The sequence below is a fragment of the Perca flavescens genome, chromosome 6 (assembly GCF_004354835.1).
Source record: "Perca flavescens isolate YP-PL-M2 chromosome 6, PFLA_1.0, whole genome shotgun sequence".
Classification (NCBI taxonomy): domain Eukaryota; kingdom Metazoa; phylum Chordata; class Actinopteri; order Perciformes; family Percidae; genus Perca; species Perca flavescens.
The window spans coordinates 11,843,371-11,855,977 of record NC_041336.1 but is presented as its reverse complement, the minus strand read 5'-3'; the positions used below and the strand labels follow the sequence as shown (position 1 = coordinate 11,855,977).

At 37.5% G+C, this 12,607-nt stretch overlaps 1 protein-coding gene across 3 annotated transcripts; it reads right to left on the bottom strand.

Moving 5' to 3' along the window:
* Nucleotides 1-4,372: 4,372 nt before the first annotated feature.
* On the bottom strand, nucleotides 4,373-12,400 carry LOC114557169 (uncharacterized). Of its 3 annotated transcripts, none has more exons than XM_028580520.1 (5): nucleotides 11,698-12,400; nucleotides 6,969-7,265; nucleotides 6,417-6,507; nucleotides 4,756-5,292; nucleotides 4,373-4,663 (listed from the first exon to the last, which is right to left on the bottom strand). In XM_028580520.1, exons 1-4 carry the CDS (start codon nucleotides 12,083-12,085, stop codon nucleotides 4,803-4,805), a joined length of 1,266 nt encoding a protein of 421 aa, XP_028436321.1. In that variant the 5' UTR covers nucleotides 12,086-12,400; the 3' UTR covers nucleotides 4,373-4,663; nucleotides 4,756-4,802. The 3 variants fall into 3 exon arrangements, with proteins under 3 accessions (XP_028436321.1, XP_028436322.1, XP_028436320.1); XM_028580521.1 differs by having other exon boundaries at nucleotides 4,373-5,095; nucleotides 5,144-5,292; XM_028580519.1 differs by having other exon boundaries at nucleotides 4,373-5,292.
* Between the last annotated feature and the right edge of the window lie 207 nt (nucleotides 12,401-12,607).

The following is a 12,607-nucleotide window of genomic DNA, read 5'->3' as shown; positions in this document are numbered from 1 at the left end:
TATGTCGGAAAAAAGTCGTAGTATAGTATGTGGAAAAAAGTCATAAAAAAGTAATAGTATGTCGAAAAAAAAGTCATTGTATAATATTTAATAAAAGTCCTATAAAGGTCATAGTGTAGTATGTTGAAAAAAAAGTCATTTTATAGTATGTTTAAAAAAAAGTTATAGTATAGTATTACTGAAAAAAAGTCATGGTATAGTATGTTGAAAAAATCACAGAAAAGTCATATTATAGTATGTTGGGAAAAAAGTCAAAAAAATAAATGTATAGCATGTCAAAAAAAGTTAAAAAATAGTCATAGTACAGTATGTCGGAAAAAAGTCAGTAAAAAGTCATATTATGGTATGTCATAAAAAGTCATAGTATGTCATTAAAAAATCATGAAAAGTCATAGTACAGTATGCCATAAAATTTAAAAAAGTCAAGTATGTTACAAAAAAGTCATAAAAAGTCATAGTAGAGGATGTCAAAAAAAGTCATAGTATAGTATGTAAAAAAATCATAGTACAGTATGTCTAAAAAAAGTCATATAATAGTAATAGTATAAGATGTTGAAAAAAAGTCATAGTATAGTATGTTGAAAAAAGTCATAGTATAGTATGTTGAAAAAAGTCATGGTATAGTATGTCGGAAAAAGTCTTGAAAAAGTCAAAATATAGTATGTCAAAAAAAGTCATGAAAAAGTCATAGTATAGTATGTCGGAAAAAAGTCGTAGTATAGTATGTGGAAAAAAGTCATAAAAAAGTAATAGTATGTCGAAAAAAAAGTCATTGTATAATATTTAATAAAAGTCATATAAAGGTCATAGTGTAGTATGTTGAAAAAAGTCATGGTATAGTATGTCGGAAAAAGTCTTGAAAAAGTCAAAATATAGTATGTCAAAAAAAGTCATGAAAAAGTCATAGTATAGTATGTCGGAAAAAAGTCGTAGTATAGTATGTGGAAAAAAGTCATAAAAAAGTAATAGTATGTCGAAAAAAAAGTCATTGTATAATATTTAATAAAAGTCCTATAAAGGTCATAGTGTAGTATGTTGAAAAAAAAGTCATTTTATAGTATGTTAAAAAAAAGTTATAGTATAGTATTACTGAAAAAAAGTCATGGTATAGTATGTTGAAAAAAAGTCACAGAAAAGTCATATTATAGTATGTCGGGAAAAAAGTCAAAAAAATAAATGTATAGCATGTCAAAAAAAGTTAAAAAATAGTCATAGTACAGTATGTCGGAAAAAAGTCAGTAAAAAGTCATATTATGGTATGTCATAAAAAGTCATAGTATGTCATTAAAAAATCATGAAAAGTCATGGTACAGTATGCCATAAAATTTAAAAAAGTCAAGTATGTTACAAAAAAGTCATAAAAAGTCACAGTAGAGGATGTCAAAAAAAGTCATAGTATAGTATGTAAAAAAATCATAGTACAGTATGTCTAAAAAAAGTCATATAATAGTAATAGTATAAGATGTTGAAAAAAAGTCATAGTATAGTATGTTGAAAAAAGTCATGGTATATTATGTCGGAAAAAGTCTTGAAAAAGTCATAGTATAGTATGTCGGAAAAAAGTCGCACTATAGTATGTGGAAAAAAGTCATAAAAAATTAATAGTATGTCGAAAAAAAAGTCATTGTATAATATTTAAAAAAAAGTCCTACAAAAGTCATAGTGTAGTAGTTGAAAAAAAAGTCATTTTATAGTATGTTGAAAAAAAGTTATAGTATAGTATTTCTGAAAAAAAGTCATGGTATAGTATGTTGAAAAAAAGTCACAGAAAAGTCATATTATAGTATGTCGGGAAAAAAGTCAAAAAAATAAATGTATAGCATGTCGAAAAAAGTTAAAAAAAAGTCATAGTGTAGTATGTCGGAAAAAAGTCAGTAAAAAGTGATGGTATAGTATGTCGAAAAAAAAAGTCCTGGTATAGTATGTCGAAAAAAGTTGTATAAAGTCATAGCATAAAATGTCGAAAAAATTCGTAAAACAGTCATAATACAGTATGTCGAAAAAAAAGTCATAGAATAGTATGTCAAAACAAGTCATAAAACATCATAGTATAGTATGTTGGAAAAAAGTAACAGTATAGTATATCTGTAAAAAAAGGCATAGTATAGAATGTCGAAAAAAAGTCATAGTACATTAAAGAACTGATCCCGCAACCTCAAATATTCATTTCATCTCTAGAAGCTCATCTCACTAGCTCATAAACCAATGTTTTATCGTTCATACGACTGAAGACAATAAAGTCATATAAAGTCATAGTATAAAATTAGAGATGCACCAATTACAACTTTCTAGGCCGATTCCAATTTTCTTTGAGTTAGGCCAGCCAATACCGATTTTAGCTGATTCCGATTTCATTTTTTCTAACCACTTTACAGCATACACAAATATTTATTTCCTATCTTTGAACAGATAATGGATCACTATAAAATAGAACTATATAAATTACTCCTGGTGTGGGGAATTAACACACATCTAAAGTACAATGTTAGAACCATTTCCTTCTTTACACATATCCAACTAAAAAAATGTGATTTTGTTTTTTGGTGTCGTCCCTCCACGCCCTACTTTTTCCTTGCAGGTGTTGCATATTGCAAAAAAAAGTTATAGTAGTTTGTCGAAAAAAAAGTCATAGTATTGTATATCGAAAAAAAGTCATAGTATTGTATGTCATAGAAAGTCAAAAAAGTCATAGTATAGTATGTCATAAAAATCATAGTATAGTATGTCAGAAAATTAATAGTATAGTATGTCAGAAAAAGTAGTAGTAGTATGTCTTAAGTCATTAAAAAGTCATGAATTATGTCATAGCCAAAAAGTTATAGTATAGTATGAAATGAAAAGTCATAGTACAGTATATTCAATTCAATTAAATTTTATTTATAGTATCAAATCATAACAAGAGTTATCTCGAGACACTTCACAGATAGAGTAGGTCTAGACCACACTCTATAATTTCCAAAGCCCCAACAATTCCAGTAATTCCCTCAAGAGCAAGCATAAGCAGTGGCTGTTGCGACAATGGCGAGGAAAAACTCCCTTTTAGGAAGAAACCTCGGCAGACCCAGACTCTTGATAGGCGGTGTCTGACGGGGCCGGTTGGGGGTGTGATGAACAGTGGCAATAATAGTCATAATAAAGATAATGGAACAGTGACTACAATGGTAGTCGTTGTAGTTCATGTCATAGCAGGGCACAGGAGGGCGTTGTGGGATGTAACGTGGCACAGCAGAGCACGGGTGGATGCAGTGGACGCAGCAGGACGCAGCCGGACATTGCAGGGAATCGCAGAGCATAGCTCTGCAAAGAAGAAACATAAGGACTCCGGGGAGTAAACTCCCTAGAGCTAGGTTAGTAACAAGCATTTCTGGGACAAGGATGTACAGAAAAGGAAACAAATGAAAACAGAGATGAGAGAGCAGCTCAGAACTTCCCCGGCAGTCTAGAATTATACATATATATATAAATATATATATATATATATATCATAACAAATCTTAAAAAAGTTGTATAGTATGTCATAAAAAAGTCAAAATGTCATAGTATAGTATGTCATAAAAACGTCATAAGTCATAGTATAGTATGTCGTAAAAAAGTGATAGTATAGCATGTTTGAAAACAAGTCATAGTATAGTATGTCGGGAAAAAAATCATAAAAACGTCATAGTGTAGTATGTTGGAAAAAAGTAATAGTATAGTATGTCAAAAAATGTCAAAAAAATCATCAAAAAGTCATAGAAAAAAAGTTGTAAAATGTTGAAAAAAGTCATAGTATAGTATGTCGGAAAAAAAGTCGTAGTATAGTATGTCGAAAAAAGTCATAGTATAGTATGTTGAAAAAAAGTCACAGAAAATAGTCAAAAAAGTCATAGTATAGCATGTCAGAAAAATCATAGTATAGTATGTCATAAAAAGTAGTAGTAGTATGTCTTAAGTCATTAAAGTCATGAATTATGTCATAGCCAAAAAGTTATAGTATAGTATGAAATGAAAAGTTATGAAAAAGTCATAGTATAGCAAGTCTTAAAGTCATAGTATAGTGTCATAAAAAAGTCAAAATGTCATAGTATAGTATGTCATAAAATTTCATAAGTCATGGTATAGTATGTCGTAAAAAGGTCATAGTATTATGTCATAAACATATAGTAGAGTAAGTCTTTAAAATGTGACAAAAAAAAGTCAGGTTATAGAAGTCTTACAAAAGTCATACATATAGTATGTCATAAAAAAGGTCATAGTATAGCATGTCATAAAAAAGTAATAAAATGTCATAAGTCATAAAAGATGTCATGGTGTATGCCATAAGTCATAGAAATGTCATAGTATGTCATAAAAATGAAATTAGACAGGCATGATTTTATTTATTACAACACTATCAACTTTATTAAATTATCTTTATTTAAAATATTCCAAAAAATGAACAAAAATACATTTTAAGTCATCCCAGTAAAAATGTAACCCTACATCTTTAATCTGTCATTTACACAGAAATGTTAAGCTCATAATTGACTAAAAATGATGCCTCGATTGTAGTTATAGACGACTCCAGGAGTGCTGCATGAGTACTACTCTACAATATCTTCATATTGCCGCAGAATACATTTATTCAATCTTCATTTGCAGTTAGAGTTTTCCACAGGCATGCGATGCAGTATACTAAAGAAGGCTGAAATGAAGACAAATAAAACGCTGAGAAATTAGAACCAAGGTAACATGATCGAAGTGTTGTTCTGATTGTTTGTATGCAATGAAATTTACCTTTAAATGTGCAGAATAGAACATCTCATCAACAGCATAACTGTCTATCAGCTGCACATTATTTCTCCACTGTTGGTGTTGGAGCCTCCTCTGTTGGGTCCAAGTGTTTCTCCAGACGGCTCTATGTTCTGGAGCAGGTGTCCGTACTGTGTGGACCCGGTCTGAGGGTCAGCGCTTTTTCGAGCGTAGTCTCTCCTGGACGTGGCTCTCCACGCCTCCCTCTGCAACGACTGAGACTCTTCAGGTAACTCAGATACCAGTGTCCTTCTTTTCTTATCCACAAAAGAGACGGGGTGTGAATACCCAGTGTCGGAGTGTGGGGGGAAGGGGCCGGAGCGTGGGGGGAAGGGGCCGGAGCGTGGGGGGGAGGGGAAGGGGCCGGAGCGTGAGGGGAAGGTGCCGGAGCGTGAGGGGTTTGCCTGTTGGCGTGCTATTTTTCGGGCGTAGTACCGCCTGGAAGCTGCTCTCCAGGCTGCCCTCTTCTGTCTCTGAGCCTCATCTGGCAGCTCTGACATCGGCACGCCTTTCTTCTTGTTCCTGACGAGGTCAAGAGGCAAGAAAGGATCACACAAATGATAAGTTATGGAGTTTACTAAGCACTTAAAATTCAGATTTTTGAGGGCTTTGTTTTGATGAAAGTATAAGCAAATATCATTTTTTTTTAAAAAAGTTGCAGTGTATTGAGCTTTCAGTGCCACCGTACTTCTGACAGCATTGAAGTCTTTTTTATTAAAGCTATGTCTTCAATAAAGCTAAAAAGATTAGCAGATTAACTAATTAGTTGATAAACAAGAATATAATCGACAACTGTAATAATGGAGTCATCATTTAAGTTATTTATCAATTTATAAAAAAATCTTGGTTCTGGCTCCTCATATGTGAGTGAATATCTTTGGGTTCTGGACTGTTGGTCCAACAAAGCAAGCAATTCCTCACTCTCCTCTTGTTACATGTCTACATCTATATGGAGGAAATTATATATATATATATATATATATATATATATATATATATATATATATATATATATATATTTAGTGACACTTGTCAATTCGAATGAGGAGGCGTGGCCCAACGGCTGGAGGGTGACAGACTTCCAGCTGACAGCGGGGTCTCTGAGCTTCACTGGCTGGCCAGCGACCACTGGCCGCAACCAGCTAGCTTGCCACGTTAGACTGGAGGTACTCAAGTGCGACAATTTCCGTCCGCTATTTCACCACTAAATTCACTTCTGAGAACGTTTTTCAGTTTCCTTTTTTAAATTTAATTATGGCATGATACACAGTACAGTACAGTAGTAATAATAATGCTTCGTTTTCTCTTTGGACTTTCAATTTGAATTATGAATAAATATATCCTCCATACATCTATATTGTCCTACTGTATCTAATAAAGGTGAACATGCCCAATAAATAAAAACATTTAAAGAAGACAATGATAAAAGGTATTTGAAGAAGTCACATTGGTGTGTGAGAAACTGTGATGAGAACTTAATTGACTAAATGATTATTGAAACAGATAAATCAGTCATGTAAATAATCCTTATTTGCCACCCTCAATTGAATGCAGGGATTTGGGGTGGATTTTCTCTTTAAGAAGTAGAAATCCTGATGAGGCATCATGCATTAATTTGGCTCATTTCTATCTATGACATAACTCACCTCGGCTGTTCTTCGTGAGGGTCGCATTGTTCGTCTGGATCTGCATGAGGTTTCTCTTTAAACTTCCTTCTCCCGTTGTTCTCCAGTTTTTCTAAATGGATCAGAAGAGATGAACATGAACATGTTCTTAGTCATACCACCTCACTGCCATGTTAATTTATTTTTACAATGACAGCATTTAGCCAATGCCTCTCTCTTTTTAAGGCTGTTACACAGACCTGGGTATTGTTTGAAAATGTTTAATACCGGTCCCTAAATGATACAAGCTAGCCTATTTGGCCTAAATCTAAAACATCACATTTTTACTTTGTTAAATATAAACATGCTTTTATCTGTTCAACAAAATAAGCCAAAGTTCTCAAATGAGTGAGAGAAACAGTGATCAGTTTTGATACAGCACAAAGCAGCCATACAATGGCTTTCCATATTTAATAATAATTTAATTGTTTAAAATGAGCAAAGCTATGATCAGTAAAGTATAAAGTATTTTAGTCCCTGTAATGTTGTGAATATTCATGTGAAATAGGAATTAAAAAAGGTATGATGTATTACTTTTTACACTGGGGCTCTCTTTTTCCTGACAAGGACTGCATGTACTCTCCGGATGCTCCCCAAGTCTCTCTTCACTCATTTCCCATTTGATTAAAACGGTGTCGATATCACACGGCTCCTCTTTGATGACAAGGCTGCTGGGAGATGTTGACGGATTCCTGGCTGCCTCGGATACACCCGAGGACACTGAGGAGTGGGAGGTGCAGGTTTCCAGTGCCATTCTGCTGGGGGATGATGGGAGAGCTGACTCCTGGCTTTGGGAGGACACATGTGAGGGGGGTCTTGCAAAAAGGCCAACTGTGGAGAAAAGAGACAAACATTCTCAGGAATGGAAGTAAAAGATAAAAAAATTTGTGCGTTTTGAGTGTGTTTAACATAGGGCTGGGCGATATGGACCAAAAATCATATCCCGATATGTTTTGGCTGAATATCGATATACGATATATATCCCGATATTTTTTCCGCAAAGTAAGAGCAAATGTTTCAGTTTGTTTTAGTTTTTTCCAACGTTTTAAATTGTTACATTTTTCTTCTACACATTTTCAGCGCTTATTTCTACATCCTATATTTTCTGATATAGTGTTGGGCGATATAGAGAAAATCAGATATCATGATATTCTTGACCAAATACCTTGATATCGATATTACGGCAATATATTCTAGAGTTGACAGTATCGCAAAATATCTTCACACTTAGATTTTAGATAAATAATCATTAATAGTAGAACAGCTAGAACAGTCTGGTAAGTTCAGAAAAGTCCATCACTTCACTGTAAGGCAGCCTTTAAAACCAGGAAAAGACACTTATGTCATATCATGATATAACGATATCCAAAATCTAAGACGATATAATATCGATATATCGCCCAGCCCTAGTTTAACACACATGCTCAGATAAAAGACTAAAAGTAATGCAGTAACCTTTACTCAGTGTACATTTTAAATGTGTTATTTTCAAGTAGTAGATGTAGAGTGGAAACGACTAGTCGTTAAACAGAAAATGTATTCAATAAATGACTTAAACAAGACATTTTTTTTCGTGCCATAACAATGCTTTATGGCCACTTTTGTATTTTAAGGTTAATAAGGTCCAAGGAAAAGAGAACAGCATTTAAAAGGAAACTGCAAGAGAAATTACAAATTGCACATATACACATAATCACGTTTGAATATGTTTATTACACATAGGTTATTGCATGCTCAATCATGTTTGAATTCTTTACGGTATATTGTAATGTTTAACAGTTCCTATGTTTCTGTATATATCATTTTGAATTAAGATTTTTAGAAATGATGGTTGGGTTCGGGTCGGGCACGGTCACATCAGTGCGATAAGGCATTTGTTGTAAAATGGTGCTGTGGCTCCTTTAAGAGTGCTCAGTGCGTGTGGAAAGTGGGCAGAAGAGAGACAGAGAAAGCAGACGTGTTTATGTTTTGTTCACAGTTTGTGCGGTGTCCAAGATAAACCCCACACTGAAAGCAAAGTTCATTCATTTGCTCACCAGAAACGGGATTTTAACTCCCACGTTATTCATTTTATAATGTCGGCCCTGGAGGTAACGAGTCTCCCCTGGTTTTTGGATCACGGTCGGAAACGAAGCAATCCGGAAAGGTTAACACATTGAACAGGTGTGCTATGCGCTCATCTGTTGACATTTCCGAATGCCTTCCTACAGTTGCTTAATAAAAGCGGGCTTTCCACACAAACAAACGTACATGTGTCATTAGATTGAGAAAATAAAGAAATTTGAACTGTGTCGGGCTTGGACATAAATATCTTAATGCCTGTCGGGCTCGGGCCGGGTTCGGTCACGGCTCTGTCGGACGTGGGCCGGGCTCGGACAGAAAAATTCGGCCAGATCCAGACTCTATTCTGAATCTTGTGCAAGGATGCCTCTGAGAAACATTGTCTGATCTCGTGGGAATGTCAACCAATGTTGCTAAAGCCAAGAGGTCAAACACCTTGGACTGTCTGCGAGAGCAAGCAGAGGGGACTTTTAATTATCAACATCAGAGAAGCCAAGACTGATAGGAAGCAGCCTTGGCCGAAGGGAGCACAACAGAAGGGGACACTAGGTGCATCTCACAACCCTTATTTGATAGCTCCTCGACTCTTCGGCTGAACCGGAAGTTGTTCGGTCCCTCCTCGGTGAAGGGCGTCTCAAATAACTTTTTCTTTCTGCCCCGAGGAGCGAGCATCGAGGAGGGATCACCGAGGAGCCATGAGCGAGGATACACAAGAGCAGCCTTTCCGGAAGCCGTGCAGCTGAAGGAGTTGCTAACTCCGCCCAAACAGCTGACGAATTCATGTGACACTTCAGAGGAAAGGACGTCTCAACCCTCTAAAAGCACATTTCCTCGGGTCCTCTCTCCTCCCATGATTTCCTCACGTCTCTCCCGTACCTCCTAGGTGGGAGCGACTAAGACACGAGAAAGAGACGCAAGTGGAAGAGTCAAGGAGGCAATTTAGGGATTAAGAGATGCAGCTATAGATAAGACTGGTCCAAGGTATAAAAAAAAAGAGACAACTTCTGATAAGGTGCACATTTTGAACTTACATTTGTCTTGTGTACTATGCTTTGAGAATTAATAGTGTGACATTTCTGTAAGATAATTTTGTCTCTTTCCTTTTTGTCAGAGTAGTTGAGTTTGAAAATAATATGATTATTTTCACATGTATAACAGAAGGGTATGTGGGACTGCAAGTGTAGAAGGTGGAGGGTGGGGGTGTGGCCTTGACCAACTGACACTTGGCTTGTTTGAAAGCCATGATGTCTCTCTCTCATGGGTGGGCCAAATTTTCTGGGTGGGCAAAGCAGAGAAATGGTTCAGTCCTTAAAAGATTCCAGATCGGCCCATCTGAGCTTTCATTTTCTCAAAGGCAGAGCAGGATACCCAGGGCTCGGTTTACACCTATCACCATATCTAACCAATGGGGGACCATAGGCAGGCTGGGGGAACTCATATTAATGTTAAAAAACCTAAGCGCATATACAGTGGGGGAAATAAGTATTTGACCCCTTGCTGATTTTGCAGGTTTGCCCACTTACAAAGAATGCAAAAATCTACAATTTTAATCATATGTACATTCTAACAGTGAAAGACAGAATCCCAAAGAAAATTCCAGAAAATCACATCATATGAATTTATTAAAATTGATAACCATCTGATGAGGAAAAACAAGTATTTGACCCCCTGGACAAACAGCAAGTATTCTGGCTCCTACAAGCCAGTTAGTCTTTCTTTAAGACACAGCCCCAATCCGAACCAATTATCTACATCAAATACACCTGCCTCACCTCGTTACCTGTATAAAAGACACCTGTCAACACCCAAACAACCAGCATCCAACATCACCACCATGGGCAAGACCAAAGAGCTTTCTACGGACATCAGGGACAAGATTGTTGATCTGCACAAGGCTGGGATGGGCTACAAGAGAATCGGAAAGCAACTTAGAGAGAAAAGATCAACTGTCAGTGCAGTTATCAGGAAATGGAAGAAGCACCACACCACCGCCAACCTCCCTCGGTCTGGGCCTCCACACAAGATCTTGCCTCGTGGGGTGTCCCTGATGATGCGAACGGTGAGGAATCATCCCAAAACCACAAGGGGGGAACTGATGAATCAACTGAAGGCAGCTGGGACCAAAGTTACAAAAGAAACTGTTGGTAACACACTACGCCGTCATGGATTGAAATCCTGCAGCGCACGCAAGGTCCCCCTGCTCAAGAAGAAACATGTACAGGCCCGCATGAAGTTCGCCATTCACTACCTGGACGACTCAGAAGAGGCCTGGAAGAAGGTGATGTGGTCAGATGAGACCAAAATAGAACTTTTTGGCCTCAACTCAACTCGTCGTGTTTGGAGGGCAAAGAACACCGAGTACAACCCAAAGAACACCATCCCCACCGTCAAGCATGGTGGTGGCAACATCATGCTTTGGGGGTGCTTTTCAGCCAAGGGGACGGGACAACTCCATCGTATTGAGGGGAGGATGGACGGGGCCATGTATCGTGGAATTCTGGACCGACATCTCCTTCCCTCAGTGAGAGAGCTGAAGATGGGTCGAGGATGGGTGTTTCAGCACGACAACGACCCTAAGCACACCGCCAAAGCAACAAAACAGTGGCTGAAGAAGAAGCACATCAAGGTTCTGGAGTGGCCTAGCCAGTCTCCAGACCTGAATCCGATTGGAAAATCTTTGGAGGGAGCTTAAAATTCGAGTTGCCAGGCGACAACCTCGGAACCTGAATGATTTGGAGGCTGTCTGCAGGGAGGAGTGGGCCAACATCCCTGCCGAAATGTGCACAAACCTTGTCACCAACTATAAAAACCGTGTAAAATCTGTGCTGGCCAATAATGGCTTTTCTACAAAATATTAACATGCAGTTTGTCCAGGGGGTCAAATACTTGTTTTTCCTCATCAGATGGTTATCAATTTTAATAAATTCATATGATGTGATTTTCTGGAATTTTCTTTGGGATTCTGTCTTTCACTGTTAGAATGTACATATGATTAAAATTGTAGATTTTTGCATTCTTTGTAAGTGGGCAAACCTGCAAAATCAGCAAGGGGTCAAATACTTATTTCCCCCACTGTGTGTGTATATGTGTGTGTGTGTGTGTGTGTATATATATATATATATAATTTTTTTATTATTATGATGAAGCTACAGTAGCGAGGATGTATTCTTGCTCTAATTTCTTAGTACTCATGTTTACTTACAAGAGATGCTCATTTCACACTGCTGCTCCTCCGCTGTGATCTCAGCGTCAACACAGCATGGTTCAAACCCGCTGTGCTCTCCCGTCTGGGGCTCACCGGAGGGCTGGGATCCAACGAGGCTGTTCTCTTTTCCAAACAGCCCGCAGGTGCAGCCCTGTAGGCGCAGCACCTGCAGCTCGTGCTCTATCTCCGTCAGCCTGTCCTCCAGCCGCTGGATCTCTTTGTCCCTGTCAGCCACCATCCGCTGATACTCATGAGTCCTGTTACTGTTGACACCGTAAAGCACGTTTATTATCGAGTCTATCGCCAGCCGGATGGCGTTTTCCACCACGAGAGCTTCCTCGTCGCGCAAGTGTGGGTGCAACGTTTTGTTTTTGAGCAAATTCATCTTCAAAAATCAAACCAGGTTTGACGCTAGCAAGCTAACGTTAGCTACAAGGGTGCTAGACTACCACAAGCCGCGGCTCACTGAGACACCAGCTGCTCGCACACGGTCCTTAAAAACAATATAGTCATATTTAACAGGAGGAATCCAAGGCTGTAATGTAAAGCAAGCGCAAACAAAACCAAGTTAGACAAACTCGTCTGTAGCTAACGTTGAATCTGCAACAAACAAAAACCAGATGCAGGTTTGCTTCCTACTCGTCCACTTCTTCGGAGAAAGCGCTTGTCAGTGGATGTTAGTCTGGCGGCCACAGCGCCACCTGGTGTTTGACCAATACTTCACGTTCACTTTTTCAATCACTAATAGGGCATTAGTGATTGAAAAAGTGAACAAGTATTGGTATGTGGGCTGCAAAGAAATATTCTCTTTTTTAAAATGATTGACTCATCTGACTGACTGTTTTGATTGATGGTGTGATTTTATTGGTATCACTAATTCAACAGTAACTCCAACTGATTTTCTGCA